The sequence below is a fragment of the Drosophila melanogaster genome, chromosome 2L, assembly GCF_000001215.4.
Source record: "Drosophila melanogaster chromosome 2L".
Lineage (NCBI taxonomy): Eukaryota > Metazoa > Arthropoda > Insecta > Diptera > Drosophilidae > Drosophila > Drosophila melanogaster.
In genome coordinates, this window is record NT_033779.5 from 14,005,060 (window position 1) to 14,022,407 (window position 17,348).

General features: G+C 41.0%; 3 protein-coding genes, 1 long non-coding RNA gene and 2 other non-coding genes across 8 annotated transcripts; 3 read left to right on the forward strand and 3 right to left on the reverse strand.

Moving 5' to 3' along the window:
- The first annotated feature begins 3,041 nt into the window (after positions 1 to 3,041).
- Positions 3,042 to 3,761, forward strand: CG42692 (uncharacterized protein). Of its 2 annotated transcripts, NM_001201874.2 has the most exons (3): positions 3,042 to 3,247; positions 3,305 to 3,376; positions 3,437 to 3,761. In NM_001201874.2, the coding sequence occupies exons 1-3, from the start codon at positions 3,130 to 3,132 to the stop codon at positions 3,631 to 3,633; spliced, it is 387 nt and encodes a 128-aa protein (NP_001188803.1). In that variant the 5' UTR covers positions 3,042 to 3,129; the 3' UTR covers positions 3,634 to 3,761. The 2 variants fall into 2 exon arrangements, with proteins under 2 accessions (NP_001188803.1, NP_001188804.1); NM_001201875.2 differs by having other exon boundaries at positions 3,305 to 3,740.
- Positions 3,762 to 5,505: 1,744 nt separating this feature from the next.
- On the reverse strand, positions 5,506 to 5,577 carry tRNA:Gln-CTG-4-1 (transfer RNA:Glutamine-CTG 4-1). Its single transcript has one exon. It is a non-coding gene; the product is annotated as a tRNA-Gln (tRNA).
- Positions 5,578 to 7,944: 2,367 nt separating this feature from the next.
- On the forward strand, positions 7,945 to 14,269 carry bgm (bubblegum). 2 transcript variants are annotated; one of them, NM_001298994.1, is made up of 6 exons: positions 7,945 to 8,079; positions 10,728 to 10,975; positions 11,073 to 11,418; positions 11,479 to 11,978; positions 12,976 to 13,567; positions 13,627 to 14,269. In NM_001298994.1, the coding sequence occupies exons 2-6, from the start codon at positions 10,737 to 10,739 to the stop codon at positions 13,948 to 13,950; spliced, it is 2,001 nt and encodes a 666-aa protein (NP_001285923.1). In that variant the 5' UTR covers positions 7,945 to 8,079; positions 10,728 to 10,736; the 3' UTR covers positions 13,951 to 14,269. The 2 variants fall into 2 exon arrangements, with proteins under 2 accessions (NP_001285923.1, NP_524698.1); NM_079959.4 differs by lacking the exon at positions 7,945 to 8,079 and adding an exon at positions 8,687 to 8,858.
- Positions 14,270 to 14,297: 28 nt separating this feature from the next.
- On the reverse strand, positions 14,298 to 15,149 carry NimC3 (Nimrod C3). The gene has a single exon (NM_080189.5). It carries the CDS (start codon positions 15,102 to 15,104, stop codon positions 14,430 to 14,432), a length of 675 nt encoding a protein of 224 aa, NP_524928.2. The 5' UTR covers positions 15,105 to 15,149; the 3' UTR covers positions 14,298 to 14,429.
- asRNA:CR44849 (antisense RNA:CR44849) lies at positions 14,336 to 15,266 on the forward strand. Its single transcript, NR_124243.1, has one exon.
- A 1,257-nt stretch (positions 15,267 to 16,523) lies between these two features.
- Positions 16,524 to 16,974, reverse strand: lncRNA:CR45352 (long non-coding RNA:CR45352). The gene has a single exon (NR_124244.1). It is a non-coding gene; the product is annotated as a long non-coding RNA:CR45352 (long non-coding RNA).
- Between the last annotated feature and the right edge of the window lie 374 nt (positions 16,975 to 17,348).

The window sequence follows — 17,348 nt, forward strand, 5'->3', positions numbered from 1 at the left end:
TCCTGTCCGCCAGGATGCCACGATACCACGATGCCAGGATGCCCGACTGCCCTGTCATGTCGGCTGGGCGCCAATTTCCATGCCTTCCACGGGCGGCGTTCCTGGCGCGCCTCAGCACAAACCAATCTAAGGATGTTTTCGAGCCCCCAATACCACTGTGCCTCCAAATGGGTGAGTGGGTTGGATGGACGGACTCTGAGGCTCGGTTCCAACCTCCTAGCACAAATATTTGATTTGAATTTTCGTTTTCACTTTTCTATTTTCTCTCAACAGTTAGCTACACCGCCATAAAACAGCCCAAGGAAATGGAATACAAATACGAAACCATTTCGATTTCGTTTTATAGAAAGGGTAATGCATTTGATTTTATTTAAATCCCATTATGATTTCTTTTGTTGAACTATATAGTTAGTTAGTTAGTTGTTGTTAAACGACTAGGTTTTTAATTTTCTTCTCTGTGCATATTTTTAGCTCAGCTTAACGAAGCTTTGCGTCTATGTATATTGAAACTGGCTCGCGACATAATCCCCAACTATTTCAACGCTGGCACTGCACCTTTGACCCCCATTTGCACAACCAGTGCACACGCTGCCCCCTGTGAGCAACTCATCAAAGTGCCATTACTTTTACCCCCAGCAAATCCGACAAGGGCAGTGGCGATGTTGTCACCACTGTTGGAGCTTGTAGCCTTAGATAAATATGCAAATGGACTGCATGCCAGTCAAACGGAGAGCCCTGTGCTCGGTTCTGTTAACGTTAAGTATACGACATGTTTTTGCGCATAAAGTGCGATTAGCCCGGCACTTCAAATTGAGACAAGCAACGAATGGTTTAGATTTCGTATCGAGCGTATAAATCATAAATCAATGGCAAATGTACAAAACTCATTAGATGAGTTAGATGAGTTCAATGACCGACACACGCGCTTTGGAATAGAAAACTCTGTTACGACTATTTCCGTTTTACCCTTTTGTGGCGTAAACGGGTCCGCCGCCCAAAAGTAGGCAACACAACACAATTTTTATCGGGCCAACGCACGTCAGGGCCCATGTCACGCCCACTCCGCCCCTTTGCGGTGTTATATATGTCCCTCCATTTCTATATCTCTATTTGGGTTTTTGTTTGCCCTGCCCTTGTGGCTTATTTATTTATTTTTTTTAATTTACTTCTTCCGTGCGTTTGACTCTCAGTTTAGTTTCGATTCGATCTTTGTAGGTAGAGGGTCATAATTCAAAATGAAAATAAATGTTGGCAAGGCACATATATTTGAACGTTTTACATGTAGATTGCTTACGGCTGCATAAATCGTGTGACACAACTAAACTTTATACGTATTATTTGGTGAGGAGCTTTGCCATGCAGATTTTCTAGTGTCTGATTATATACAGTTCTTGACATGGCCATATTGCGATTTTCATTAAGATATCTTGTGGATAGCAGAGACAAACGTCGCTGGGAATTTATTCACTTCTTATTCACTGCTTAAAGTTGAATTATTTTTTTTTACTCAGCTTAATCAGTTGACCAACTTAACTTTAATATTTATTCTAAACAAGCTTCCTGCGATATATATGTGTGCTTACCCAACTCATATTTAAGTTAACTGAAAGTTGTTATCTAGCTAAAAACTATACCCATCACCATAAAAAGCAATCGTTCGAGCATCCTTTTGACCCGACGCATTCTATTCCCGTGTTGTCCTCCCATCTCTTGCCATTCTGAGTACGTGCTGCGTGTCCTGTTGTCCTTGAAGAGGCTCAACTTTAAGCAAGTCAAGCCGAAAAAATCTGCCAAATCACATGCCATTTCAATTTAAATGTGTCCACGCCACCACCTCGTCCATTATCCTTCTCCACTTTCACCCACTTAGCGGTTGGGGGAGTCCTATGCCTAATGTGCTTCCTGTTGACGATGCCGAATCGTGAATTTTTGTTTGCTGCCCCATCCGTGCCCACATTTACCCCGGACTTTGTCCAGTTGGCTTCGGGTGACATGTCAAACACGCAACTGGGGATTTCTCCAGTGTCTTTGGTAAATATTGATTATTATTATGGTTGGTCAGAGGAGGACGCGGATTTGGCCAGGAGCTTAGGAACTGGCCTTTGGGCCATTGACCTTGCTCCAAGACGAACCTCCGACATTCCGGCCCAAATGAGGTGGCAATTTTTCCACACTTTTCGACATTTCCGGTGGGCGTTAATTTGTTGATAAATTGCCGCACAATGTTGGCCCTTTTAAAGGCTCTTCTTTCGGGCTAACAAATTCTCTACAAGAACTGTTAGTTTTTATGACCGTATTAAATTTGTCACAATGATAATCGCGATAAGGAAGCCAATTAATTTGGCTTGGCCACAAAAATTTACGTTGACATGTTTAGGATTTGATGTGCAGATTACGTTTATTTAAAGCACAGTATAACAATAAGTAGGTAAACCACTGTTAACGAATTATTGAAGTTTATCATTAAATTTTAAAAATTACATGTTCAACATTTTTTATTTACGCTTTTTGTTGGCAAAAAAAAAAAAAAAGAAAACCCTTTTCCAATCCTTTCTCGCCACTCATAAAAGGCAAAGTTATGCACTCGAATAAAAGTTTTCGTATCAAAAAAACCAAAAACAAATATTTATTCATACATGTGCATTCACTTACAAGCACTTAAAAGCGACCAGAGCAAAAATTCAGCGCATTCATTTTTTATGAAAATTGTTATATTGGTTTTTTGTTATTGTACTTTGGTTTCTCTTTCTTTTTTGTTTTGGTCGCATTGGATTTCGGTTTTGTAGATACGCCTCATAATTCTTTATCGTCGCGATTTATCAATTCCAATAAAAGAATGAAAATAATATGTGAACCATCGGGAACCGATGAAAGGCAATTGCTGAGCGAGGAAACCTGCAGTAAAATGTTTCTTTTATGCAAAGTAAATGGACAAGTTGGCTTCATGGTCGAGAATACTGCCAAACGTGCCTGGTCGAAGTTGAATGCGGCAAAAATTGCGGCAAGAAAAACTAACTAAGATAAAAATACGATATGTTGCATCAAGTAAGTATAGACTCACATATCATTCAAACTACATACGAATTATTGCTTTAAATTTTGCTAGTAATTGGTCTTAAATTTACAATAATGAATAAAGAAGCAACGAAAAGGCGGCGCCAGAGGTGCACCGAATCACTCAAGGATATATTGTCAAATCTGCGCATTCGTAACAGAAAGGCCTGGTTCAATTATGTAGACAAGACTAGTAAGTTGGCTTATGATTAACTTTAATTTTGGTTGTTAACATTATTCATACAATTAGAATCGCCACATATAAGAAATTTGTTGGCCAAAGAATCGTATAAAAAATTAAAAAATGCTTCCAAAACTTCAGGTAAGGAAAAAAGAAAGATTGAAAAATTGCAACGTTCTTTAAAAAAAATGATGAAGCAAGAGTTACAAAAACAGGTGATTTACCTAAAGAATATTTGGGTGTCCTTAGCACATGTCCTTGCACTACTTTTCGATCAAGGACCTATTGAGCAAATCAGCAGCCTGGTATTCACTATATTCACTATAACTAAATCTTTGGTAGTTGGCATTAAGTATAAAACCAAAATGGAAGATTTCGCCGAGCATCACAGCGAATGAAGGCTAATCTGCACATTCTATTCGAAATCAGAAGTTTATATATATATTTGTTTGTATTTTGTCGTAATAGCTTGCTATGTTTATTATACAAAGAATAAAATATTAATAAAAAAAAAACCTAAAATATTTAATAATACGATTTTTTTAACTGCAAAACAAAACAAAACAATTTCATATATCTTCTGCACTTAAAGAATCAATCTTTTTCCACGATAGCTATAAATCCACTAAGTCATCATGTGCAACTGTCGCATTGAGAGAGCTAAGTGATTAAGTTTAATAAACCATGTGATGTTTGATCTATTCTGACTTTAATGGACACCGCGAATGCTCAGTTTTCATGGCATCACGAGGATAACTCGAATGGTGAGGAAAGCCATAACAATTCCACCTCGCCACATTAAATGCAATCAACACAAATTTTCGGTAAATTTTTTATGTGGGACCGAGTCAGCGAAGCGCATTAAATAAACGCCACGAGACGAATCTCGTTTAGTTTAACGTCAACAGTTTTCCACCTAACCTGGCTCAAACCATCACCGCTGTTATCTTCAAAACAAGTTCACTGAAGGGGTTAAGAAATGTTCGTCTTTGTAGCTGGTCTGGCTTATCGCCGACAGCTCCAGTTTGTCTGGGCCAGCTCATGAGCTAAATTATTGAAATTTGACAAGTGAACAGGATGGTCAGCTGAGTGCAGGAGATGGAGGGCACTAACTGGTGGTCAAGTGGCCAGCTTGCCAATTTAGCCAATTCAATTAATTAGCTCTTGACAGGGCGACACTCGAGATATGAAATTAAAGCCAAGCGTTGTAGCAATTGTTACGCAATTTGTCAAATATCGATTATTGATTAAGGTTTCACTTGCTTTCTATTATTAGCAACCCGCCGTGTTGGATGCCTTGCCTTGCTTGTAGGGTATCTGTTATTACTGAACCCTAGGTCAAAGGTCAAACGGGGCGAATAATTGATTAAGAGCTTGCGCCCAAGTGGCTAAAATTATAAGTTTGATATTGGGCCAATATAAAGGCAAGGAGGCAAGTTTCATCCTTTTGTACAGCAACACATTTTGTTAAAAATATTATTCAGATATTCTAAAGCGTATTTTATGATTTAATAAATTCCAAAATCTATTCCTAAATTTACGTCTCAATATCGAAATTTTTCCATACCGTTGCATACATTTTCAATTCATTTTCAACTCTACTATTTCAATTGCTTTACTGCGACCTAGAGATAGAAACTTACTGCCAACTGTGCTGCTGGTTAAACACTCATAATGGCCAGCTTAGTGTCGACTAAAGTCAAGTGGCAGTCCAGTCTGCTGATAGTCTGCGTTTCGCTGGGTGCGAGATGCCTCCCTGATTTGCCAAAAAAAAAAAAAAAACTTTAAGCTGACAAATTATTCAAAACAATGTTGGCTGTTGGCGGCCAAAGTTGGCAGCCAAAGTGGCTAATGAAAGAGCTGTGCATTTTCAATTGTTTTGGCTTTCAGGCATTTCGTATCTTTCAGCGCGAAATGAGTTGCCACTTTTTATGGCCAATGCCGTTTTATTGAAGCAACGAAAACTATTCGGTGCAGTTAAAGCTAAAAGGAAATGAACAGAAGCTGCCACTGCAACTGAAACGCAGACATGCCCCCATACATATGCAAATGCAGTTGTCTGTTCTCGATTGGCTGGGATTGTTTGTTTGATTGTACGTATGTACATACATACGTTGAAGCCTTGTTGTTAAATTGAAACAGCCAGCTCCGTTGGCCAAAGACAGCCGTTGCGGATTTGGTCGGTCAATTTGAGGAAAGCAATGATTTTTTAAGCCACCAATTGAACTAAAAATAAAAAAGAGTTACAAATAAAAAAGCGAGTTCCTCAAAGGTTCTACCGAGATTTGAACTCGGATCGCTGGATTCAGAGTCCAAAGTGCTAACCATTACACCATAGAACCAGGTGAAAGTCCAACGAAAATTGGCACACTTGAAATCGGTGATCTTACAAGAGAATGAAAGAGCTTTTATACCGCTAAATCTATAGAAATTTAGTCTTATAATAGATAGTTATAGTTATATAAGGTAAAAGCAATCTAATTATTAATTTGTTACGAATTAGAAAACTATTTTTATTATTAGATATTTACATATATATTCTATACATGTAATGTAATATGTATTTATATCTTTAATATTAGCAAAATGACATATTTAAATAGCGATATATTTGAAAATTTTCACTGCAAGCTCTGGATAATAACTTAATCGTAGTTTTTGCCTTCTAAATTTCCTTAGACTTCCTTTGTTTGGTTTTTTTTTTTTTTGTGCCGGGGGGCGTGTCAGGTCAATTATGTGCAGTTCACTTTCGTTTGTCTGGCGTTGTTTGTGATCCTGTCTCTTTGTTGCTGCTGTCGCACAATTAGCCAGAGTTAATTAGCCAAACACTTGTAATGCTAACCCAACCATTTCAGCCCTTCGCCACTCGAAGGACTCATTCCAATGGACAGGACTTGTTTAAATGTGCGGACACGTTCATTGCTCTGCTTACCTCTTGCTTAAATGGACTTAAGCGTTATTTTTAAATAACCCCCTTAATCTGCAATATACATATATGTACATATGTACATATATGTTTGAAGGGAAACTCCCCTTTTGAGACACCCATTCCATTACCAACGTTATTATCACATCATTTGCATGTATTTAGTTAGTAGAGGGGGGTGGGGGGTTGAATGGACGTAAATAAGTAGAGCTTCGTAACTTAATTCGTTGCCAACTTTGACGATGACAATCTCATTAACATGACATCGAAATCAGAGCTCATCGGATTATGTTGCCATATTGTTGCGCATAAAATCCGAGGGACAGTTCAATGATAGATGCTCGCTTTATGCTCGTCTGTTGTCAGAATAAATGGCGATAGTCAATCGAATTACCATTGCAGCAGATTTAACTTTAGATTTCATTTGCTTTCTACTGCGAGGAAAAGATATTTTATTTTACATACGTTTTACACAAGTGGGAAAAGCTCTGTAAAGTTTTCCGCAGGTTCCGAACTTGGCTAAACAGTAAAGCTTATGCAGCTTGCAAAGCTTGTAAAGCTTGCACAGTCTGTTCAAAAAGTAAGCAGCCAACTGCAAGCATGAATTTTAATCACAAATTTAATTTTAGTTTAGAAATTTTATAAATTGAGCTGCTGCAGAATTATAAATAAAATGATTAAATATCTTTTAAACTTATAACATGGCTTAAAGAGCTTAAATGTTGAATTGCCTGCTAAAATTTGTTTAGATTTTGTTTTTCACTTTGTCATCTTGTGGCATAATAATTCAGTTATCAATCTGAGGAAGTGAGGTGACCCACAGGTGAGCTGGAGCCACGCGAATTTGCGCACACGCTCTGCTTGGCTGATAACCAACCGAGAAGAATCGACTCGCACATAGGGGATGCTTTTTAAAAATAATTCATAAGTATTATCGCCTAATGCGTTAGCTTGTTCTCGATAAGGCTGCACTCAAGATCAAATGTTTTAAATACAATCTATATTGTATGTATGTACATACATACGTACATCATAGAGAACTGCAAGTGGCGATTAGTTGGAAGAGATTCGAGTGTAGATAATAGTCGCACAATCCCATTGACATTTTAATCGGGGAGATCCTAGCTAACTGTGATTTATACGAACCGGGAGCTATACTATCTAATCGTTTGCAGATAACCGTCGATTTCATGGGATAATCAGCGTTGTATTAGAACCGTGACCAAACAACCATATGAAATTCAGGCAAAGTTGAACCATTGGATGGATGGAACTATGTACATACATATTTCCACGGATGTGGCATAAATTTAAAAGGGAATTGCCGCTTTATATATAGTATATATTGTATTTGTGGCAGCAGTTAAATGGTCAAGTGTACCCGTGTTTATCAGATCATAAACCGTTTTCCAGCTTGTGTCGTTCGATAAGAGCTATAACAATACCCCAAAATGCCACCCCAAATGGTAAAGAACCATCAACCCCATTGGCAACAGTCGAAATCGATACGAGAATCTCTCTATTGTTTATATAGCCGTAATATTTGCCGCTGACGCGTTACCAATATCAGCCTTTATTAAACCCTTGAATAATTCACTAAATATTTGGTTAATTTCTGTGAATCACTGAGCTATTATAATCTGGCTATTCACGGCTTATGGTTCTGCATCTGCTGTTTTTCTCTTCTTTTTTTTTTTTAATTAATTTACTTATACTACTTATCTTTTTTACTTTCCCGGAATGTCAGCTATCTGCCACCTCCCACCACTAAAATAAAAGAGCTTGACTTGGCAAATTTTCAGCAGTCTATATTTGATTGAACACCTGTTTGGTTTGAAAATTTTGTTTATAGCCAAGCCCATTTGTGATAAGCATTCAAAAGGATCTCAACGGAGAATATTTCAAAATGGTAGCACAGGTAAATACAACATTTGTTTTAATTCAATGTTCAAATGCCGTCTGAAGTCTGAAGGTTATTGAAATTCAACGATGGGAATTTCAGAATATTATTTTAATGCGTAATTGCTAATCAGTTATCAGTTGTGTCGCTACAAAAGGGTATTTGTTTAAAAATATTATAAAAAATACATAAAATATGTTATAGAGCCTTGCTAAGTTAGGAAAATAATTGCCTCAGTAATTAAACTATAAACAATAACTAGAAGATATGCTAGTTTTCTACGCTATTTTTAAGTACCACCACTTATAGAAAATGATCCCCTATGAGATCGCGTTACTACTGATAGGATTACGAGATTGGTGTTATTACACATCCATTGCAAGATTCCCACCACGCCCCACTGATAAGTTTTAATTGCCCGTTCGATAAGAAGAGATGTGCTGTTCTATTCACACTCGAAAGGGTGGAGGAGAGGGAGCAAGCACGCCGATCGCATGCTGCTGATAAGAGGGTATCAGTACCAGGTAGCACCCATATCGATGCCGATGCCAACGCAGACGCTGGCAGAGCGATCGGTTGCCCCGCCGGCAGAGGCTTCTCTATAGCATCCGATCCTGAACGGCGTTCAGTTCACGCTTTGCCTTCGCTGAATTCGGTCGTGTTTGCTGTCGTGGTTCTCGAGCGAAAGAAAGAGTGGGAGTATAGAAAATAGACGGCAATCGATTTGCGTGACCAAAGAACAAATATATACATACATATATCGAGAACGCCGTAGAAACACCAAACTAGTTAATTATGTAAGTTTGCCAGCGAGAAAACAGTAGGCAAAGTAGATTGAACAATTGAAATTTATTTTGATTGGATAGTTGTTGTTGCCACTTCCGGGCAACACGTGCGCTCGCATTGTCTAAATCTAATTTGTGGGTCAGTGCACTTTTTCGGCGGGTTCATTGTCATCATCGCCCGATTTCGCACTGTTTTCAATTCGCCGCACGAACTTCCCAATTTCTTTTTCACCTTGCCATCTCCATCCATCCATCCATCCATCCATCGATCGAGCCTCTTTTACATCACGCTCGTTCGTGCTGGATTTTCGCTTCTCCCATTTTCGGCTCACTCTCTTTCATCTATCTCCCTTTAACTTTCGAAATGTCTTTCGTTGGGAGAGCGAAAGCACCGATTGAATATAGTTGTCAAATATTTTTAGATGCTGTGCGCCCCCCATTATCAGTTTTGTTTTTACCCCACTTTTCTGTGTGTCGCGAAATATTTCGAGTACGTTTGGCTTAAATTCGATTTCCATTCCAATCTTTCTTATCGACAGGCCGGTTTTTGTAGTTCCCTCCACGTTAGATTCCCGTTCAGCTCATTTTGGATCACAAGAACAAATGGCAAACAACATTCTTAACGCTATTAGAAGTTGATAAATAAAGCGGGCTTTCCGCTTTGGTAGTAGTAGTTCTCTTCATTGGGTATCAAAAGTAGCTTGGTTTGTATAACGCTAGACTACGAGTTTAGTTGGTAGCAAAAATCTACTGACTCATTTTCATGCCCCGAATGCGTGCGCCGCCACTTTAAGTACTTTGAATTATTATCAGCAGCAGACACTGCTATTTATTTGCCATTTATGATTTATGATTTTCAAGCAAACTATGCTAATGTCTTTGGTACCTCCCATATTTGTCAAAAACAAAGAAAAAAGTGTGGAAGACGCACTTCCATTAACCTGATAATGCGTTGCCCTCGGCTCTTTCCGTTTGAATCAATTCAAAACTTAAAGCACAATTTAACTGTCAATTATCTGCGCGATGTCTATGCCAATCAATCTGAAATCGGTAAAATCATCGCAAATTTCCCGTTTATCTAATAATTATACTTTTGCCTCATGTCATAGAAGGTAATTTATTTGCTGACCCTTTGGACTCAGCTGACTATTATGTCAGCTGTTGGGTTCCTTCATTCTTGATTTGATATCAATGCTTAGTTGACCAGAATTTATTGATTAATAAAAAACGAAAAGCTGCAAGTTAAACAAGCAAGCATTATTGTAGATATCAAGAATTACGATTCTTGGCCTTTGCACCGCGAAAATAAAACTCATTCAAAGAACTTACCATTGCGTTGAATAGCCACAACTTCTCACTTACCTCGAATTTGATAAGCGACTGCGCCTGATAAGTTATTATAGCATAAAATGCGAAATAGTAGTTGGTAATTGTGATAAGCCAATCGTGGTGTTTTCTACGGCCCAGACAAACTCATTCAACATATCTCCTCATGCTTTTCGTCTTTTCCTACAAATATTTTTCCCACCTTGACATTGGTTGTTACCACCTTATACCTTATAATCAGGTGCCAAATTATACGCGTACGATAAGAAAAAACTTTTCACGGAAGCCTTGACATAGGCCAACTGGAGTGTGCGTCTTATCTTGGTTGGCCAAAACAGAAAATATTTGGACGTACTTTAGTCATAGATCGTATGATTCTATTCGACAAGGCAATTTCCATAATTTTTGATTAATCATCGTGATAATTTCAAAGTTGATCTTCAGCGAATTTGAAAAGGATAAACACTAACAATAGGAATAATCGTAGTGCAGCTTTAATTACTTCAGTTAAATCACTTCAAATTAAAGTAATTGATTTCCAATCCGCATTAACAGCCTTGCAACATGTCCACGATAGACGCGCTCTACAATCGTCCTGGGCCCAACCGCCTGCGGCAGGCGGATGCCTATCGCACCACCAATCGTCAGGATGCCGTCAAGATTCGTATGGCCAAGGATGGAATCGGCGCAGAGGAGCCCATCTCCGTGCCCGGCCTGCTGAAGCGTACGGTCAACAATTATGGCGACTATCCTGCGCTGCGCACCAAGAACGGCAAGAACGGATATCACACTGTCACCTACAAGTGAGTACCACCGCTAATCGAATTGCTGGCCAATTGCCAATTTGCGCGCGATTCACTTAACCGCTAACCGAATTATTTTGCCTGCCATCATCCGCAGACAATATGAGCAGAAGGTGCACCAGGTGGCCAAGGCGTTCATTAAGCTCGGTCTGGAGGAGCACCATTCGGTGGGTGTGCTGGCCTTCAATTGCGCCGAATGGTTCTACTCGGCCATGGGCGCCATTCACGCACGAGGCATCATCGCCGGAATCTACACCACCAATTCCGCCGATGCAGTGCAGCACGTTCTGGAGAGCTCACATGCCCAAATCGTGGTCGTCGACGACGCCAAGCAAATGGACAAGATTCACGCCATTCGCGACAAGCTGCCCAAGCTCAAGGCCGCCATTCAGATCCAGGAGCCCTATTCCCCCTACTTGAAGAAGGAGGATGGCTACTACAGGGTGAGTGAGGAACCCTAAAAAGTCTAGGATATATCTAATTTTGTAACTCATCATCCTCAGTGGTCGGAGATCGAGTCGATGAACGTTAGCGACGTGGAGGATCAGTACATGACCCGTTTGGAGAATGTGGCGATCAACGAGTGCTGCTGCCTGGTCTACACCTCCGGAACGGTGGGCATGCCCAAGGGCGTGATGCTCTCCCACGACAACATCACCTTCGATGTGCGCGGCATCGTCAAGGCCATGGACCGTGTGGTGGTTGGGGCGGAGTCGATCGTCTCCTACCTGCCACTTTCGCACGTGGCCGCCCAGACCGTGGACATTTACACCTGCGCCTTTGTGGCGGGCTGCATTTGGTTCGCCGACAAGGATGCGCTGAAGGGAACGCTGGTGAAGTCGTTGCAGGATGCGCGACCCACGCGATTCATGGGCGTGCCGCGTGTGTACGAGAAGTTCCAGGAGCGAATGGTCGCCGTGGCCAGCTCCAGCGGCAGCCTGAAGAAGATGCTCGCCAGCTGGGCCAAGGGCATCACGCTGAAGCACTACATGGTGAGTCAAGGGTAAGTATTCCCCCGATGAGGCCTCTCTTCTTTAAATACTTCAACTTCGACTTTGTGTGCGCATAAATTATGTAAAAAGGATGCACAGTTAAAGTGGCTGCAACGACAGAATTCCACTCGCAAACTCCCATTCCCTGCATTTTACATGGTTCACCCAGCTTTTCGGCCAGCTTCCTGGCCAAGGAAGCCATTGAGGGCCATTAATCATTATATTGAAAAAAGCGCCTTTTAAAAGGAAAAGAAAAATACTAGAAAACAAATTGGTTTAGCTGGTTTAGTTTAGTGTGCTCGTAAAAATTGTTACTTCACTTGGCAACATTTTTTTTTTTTCTGTGTACATGTGTGCCGAGTTTCGGTGTCCGCTAAATTATGCAAGCCAAGCGGGCCGACAGCGCTTCTTAAAGCGAAAATCACTGACAACAACATTACTCATACGTCACGTGGAACAGCTCCCGCTGCTGTTGCTGCTGCTCCTGCTGCTGGTGGTATGTACCAGAAAATAGAAAATGCACGAGGAACAGGACCACGACTAGGAGCAGAGCCAGGACACGCCATGCGGGCACGTCCTCTTAAGTAAAAGCGGGTGAATGGAGAGAACTTCAAGGGAGAAGTGTAGAACTAATAGGGAGTTTCGTTTAAGTGCAGATACTTTTGCAGTGACTGGAGCATTGGGAAACCCAGCAGGCGGTCCAAAATCAAGCGAAAATTAAAAGTAATTGAGGGAAATTTAAAACGAAAGCTTTCGCAATTTTACAAACTATTTATTAATAACTAATAGAATTTATTGCTGACAGAAAATAGTTAGACGAATTCGAACGACTAATTGGCATCATGCTATTGCAGGTGCATTTTGTAATCCTTTGTTTATTGATGTGCGACTAATTCGCAAACACCACACATTCCATTACACATACCCACAATAGCTAACCCCAAACCTTGAACAAAAACTCATCAGGCAACAAAGCTAATTAAACTTTTTGAACACAACTTCTCGCAGCAAGAGCTCCGGGGGATTCCGGTACAAGATTGCCAAGTCGCTCATCATGTCCAAGGTGAAGCAGGCCCTGGGCTTCGATCGCGTCCTTACACTGGCCAGTGCGGCAGCTCCCATGTCGCCGGAGACGAAGAAGTACTTCCTCAGTCTGGACCTAAAGATTGTCGATGCCTTCGGCATGTCAGAAACGGCCGGTTGTCACACCATCTGCCTTCCCGATTCCGTGGGTCTGAACACAATCGGCAAAACTTTGCCCGGCTGCGAGTCCAAGTTCATCAACAAGGATGCCAACGGTCACGGAGAGCTGTGCATCCGAGGACGTCACGTTTTCATGGGCTACATCGACAACAAGGAGAAGACCGAGGAGTCGCTGGATGACGACTGCTGGCTGCATTCCGGTGATTTGGGATTTGTGGATGACAAGGGTTATGTTTCACTGACGGGACGATCCAAGGAGATCATCATTACCGCCGGCGGCGAGAACATACCGCCAGTGCACATCGAGAACACGATCAAGAAGGAGCTGGATGCCATTTCCAATGCCTTTTTGGTGGGCGAGCAGCGCAAATATCTCACTGTTCTGATCACCCTAAAGGTGAGTCTTCAATCGAATCCAATTGGTTGGAAAGTATTTAATTGTTTTTTGATTTCCAGACCGAAGTGGACAAGGATTCCGGTGAGCCGCTGGACGAGCTTAGCCACGAGTCCTCCGTGTGGGTGAAATCGCTGGGAGTGGAGCACAAGACCGTATCGGATATCCTGGCCGCAGGTCCCTGCCCCAAGGTGTGGAAGTCCATCGAGGATGCCATTAAGCGGGCCAACAAGCAGTCCATTTCCAATGCCCAAAAGGTTCAGAAGTTCACCATTCTGCCGCACGACTTCTCCATTCCCACCGGCGAACTTGGACCCACCCTAAAGGTTAAGCGCAACGTTGTGTCCAAGATGTATGCCGATGAGATCGAGAAACTATATGCCTAGATTTCTCACTGCAAGATCGAAACCGATGATAGCCGCGGAACTTGAGCTTTAATGTGAATTTGAATTTAACGGACTTCCAAGCCAATTGAGTGCCACTTTTAATTTGATTTAGGCTGATGTTAACTGTTGGATATTAAACTAAGAACAACTATGGCCCTATGCCTAGGTAGACACGAGCTTGCCAACGATTAGGTCCAGAGATCATTTAATTAGTAACTAAGTTTTATTTTTTATATACTATTTGGTTGTACCAACTGAACAAACGAAAATTGTTTATTGTCTGAAGAGCAACAATAAATTTGTAATTAGATTAACTACCATTTCGGTTGTGATTACTTCAATTGCTTGTTTCAGTATCCTTAGCTTTTGTTATTAAAAAAAATTAATTCACTTTATTAAACATCTCAAACAGTTACATGGCTGATTGATTACCACTGGAGATTCAGATTGGTTAGAAAATGATGCATTTACTCTGAAACTTATGATTCCGGTTCGTTGGCCGCCTCCTCTTCTGCCTCAAGTCCCTTGGCGAGCCGCTCGGCGACACGCTGCATCAGCTCCTCCATGCTCATCTCGATCTGGACGCAGGCACGTCGTCCCGGATCAAATCGCTGCTCATGGCCGCACTGCACCCGTTCGCAACGCAGGCTCAGGCTGAACCAGCTGCTCGCATCCTTGAATCCCGGCCAGCACTCGCACTCGTTGTGGGCCACACAATGGCTGTGCTCCGGACAACCACCCTGGCAGACAGGTCGACAGATGAGCTGGTGGCCAGTGGTGTGGTGGTGCGATGGCTCGTAGCCCCGCTGGCAATGGCAGCGATCCGGCTCCGCACAGTAGCTGTGGGCGGGGCACGCCTCCTGGCAGACTGGCTCACAGAAGCCAAAGAGAATGGTTCGATATCCCGGGCAGCACACCTGGATGTTGTCCCAACGCACCCGTTCCTCGTACACCACATAGCTGTCCAAGTCGATGGGATGGCTGGCATTTGGAGGACCTGCACCCGCCATGCGCGTCTTGGCCACGGGCACCTGATACTTGACACTGATGTTCTTCTGGCAATGACCGTTGGTGATGGCCAGGCTGCTGACCTCCACCAAGTGGATCGTCATCAGGACGAGGACCAGCATGGGATACAGCACTTGTTGCAGCATTGATGCCATTCGCTTCGGTCTGGGTTCTTCAAGATTGTGCGTACGTCGTCGCAAGTGCACTAAACGCAGCAGCCGCAGATTAAAGAGAACCCCAATCCCGATTCTTCTGTTGCTGCTCACTCGGAAAAAATGTGGCATTCCAAAAATTAATCAAAGAAGCTTAACAATAAAATGTGGCTTCAGTTTCATGTGTATATTACTTCAACACATACAGATACAATCTGTGATTTTCTAAACGTTGTAGACTTTATATTACGACCTGTAAAGGTTACTGAAATACAACGAAAATTCTTATTCATTGGAAATAATTAAGAAACTTTCCAGTATCATAGCCAATGTTTATATAACGGAAAACTCACAAACTATAGATATACAGTTAAGTCGCACTTCGTTATGGCTGATATGACTATCCTTTATTACCTTTATTGGTAAATTAGTATTAAAGTTAATAATTCATTCAGTTTTTTTTTGTGTGTGCATCGTGCCGTTCGCAGTCTTAAAAGTAATAAGTATGATAAGTCAGTCTGTGGGTCTGCTATTATTATTTCTTTTTGCATCGCCCGCCGTTCTTATCAACAGCATTGGAAATGTACCAAGACGACCGTTTGGAGAGTGGAGAATCGGCCTTGGGTCGAGCATGTTGGCTCTGGTTGCAGGTGGGTTCGAGACGATCTCAAGAACATGAAATAAAGTATCTGTAACTCATGCGAATAGATTGATGCAACATGCTGGATATTCCCCTTACTCGTACATTAAAGGGGTATACTAGACCCGCTGAATGTTAGCTATGGATGGAACGAATGAATGGATCCTTAAGCCATGTATATCATATATTGTATATTCTTCATTATGATTAGATCTGGTTATTATAAATTTAAAAGAAGCAATATAATTCGAACATACGTAACTATCATCTACACGAAATCAGCTGAGCAAATGAATTTCTTCAAACTGGTTCTAAGTTTAAGCATGCGTATGTAAATACTTCTGCGTCTGCTAACAAGCTCTTACTGCCAAGATTGTATGAACGCATGTAATTACACTAGGGAAAAACTGAATTCGTTTAGAAAATAATTAAATTAATAAAAAAGCTAACATTTAAACCAAGTAATAATAATATAACCTATTTTATAGAAAAAAAGTTTACAAGGGAATGCAAATGAAAAAGTATTGTAAACAGACATCTTGATTATTTACCGCGAATATATTTAAATTTTAGCTATAAATATACAAAATATAAATTATACATAATGCCAACCACGTTAATTTAATTTTTACATACATATGTCAAAATGTGATATTTTTGAGCATTTAGTTTAAATATTAAAGAAGTTTAATTAGCTAGAAAAATACAAATTATATTCAAGTATTTAAAGCTTAGAATTTATTTATAAATAAAAGTGGCTGATTTTAATTTTTCCAAGTGTAAAGCAACATACAACTCGACAGCAAGTCCGTGCTCGTTGGCTAGCCGAGCTCTGATGGATATGCGGATGCTTTCCGTTGCAGAGAGTACGGTTGCTCGGGGTGTACCCATGAGTCTATGGGGCATACGGGTGGCACGGTAGAGTTGTATGTGCCGGGCGGGTTTTGCATATGAGCTTTGTGCGTTTGTGTTGCTCGATATATACAAATAAACATAAGCAGCCAGCAGGCGAGCAGAAACGATTAGCAGGCCGAAAGAGCAGAGGAGCGTGTATGTGGTGTGCAATGCTCGCATGTTGCTGTTGTTGTTGTCCCTGCGACGGCATTGTGTAGTTATGGGTTGTAGGAGTGGCGGGGGGTTGGCCGGGTTGCGGGACGGTTAATGTTACCCCATGAAAGCTAAAACGGTAACGGGCGACGTTCTCACAAATTCGTAGGTATGTAACGTACACATGTTTACATACCCGTCTATCTACATTCTCCACCGTGTGTGTGCGTGATGTGTGTGTGTGTGTGTGTGTGTGTAATGAGCAATAGCACACGAAAGCAAAAAACCAGAAATGTAATAGACGACGTCGAGGAGAGTGTTCAAATATGCAAAGCTGCACCGCAAAGAAATAGAAAAATATAAATAAAATTAGAAAAATGTTTAGGTACTTTAATGCCGAAAACAATAGCTTAAAACGACTCTTTAATAAATGCGACCAAGACACTTTACTTATATTATTACTTATTAATATTATATGAAAAACAAATGTGAATTTGTATTATGCTTAACTTTTCATTTTGTCATATTATTATTAGTATATTTATAACCAG

Coding starts and splice junctions, on each gene's coding strand:
- NimC3 (NM_080189.5), bottom strand. CDS start 15,104: ATGCTGCAACAAGTGCTGTATCCCATGCTGGTCCTCGTCCTGATGACG.
- CG42692 (NM_001201875.2), top strand. CDS start 3,130: ATGAATAAAGAAGCAACGAAAAGGCGGCGCCAGAGGTGCACCGAATCA. Junction 3,248..3,304: donor CAATTATGTAGACAAGACTA/GTAAGTTGGCTT, acceptor TCATACAATTAG/AATCGCCACATATAAGAAAT.
- bgm (NM_001298994.1), top strand. CDS start 10,737: ATGTCCACGATAGACGCGCTCTACAATCGTCCTGGGCCCAACCGCCTG. Junction 10,976..11,072: donor TATCACACTGTCACCTACAA/GTGAGTACCACC, acceptor CATCATCCGCAG/ACAATATGAGCAGAAGGTGC. Junction 13,568..13,626: donor CTGTTCTGATCACCCTAAAG/GTGAGTCTTCAA, acceptor TTTGATTTCCAG/ACCGAAGTGGACAAGGATTC.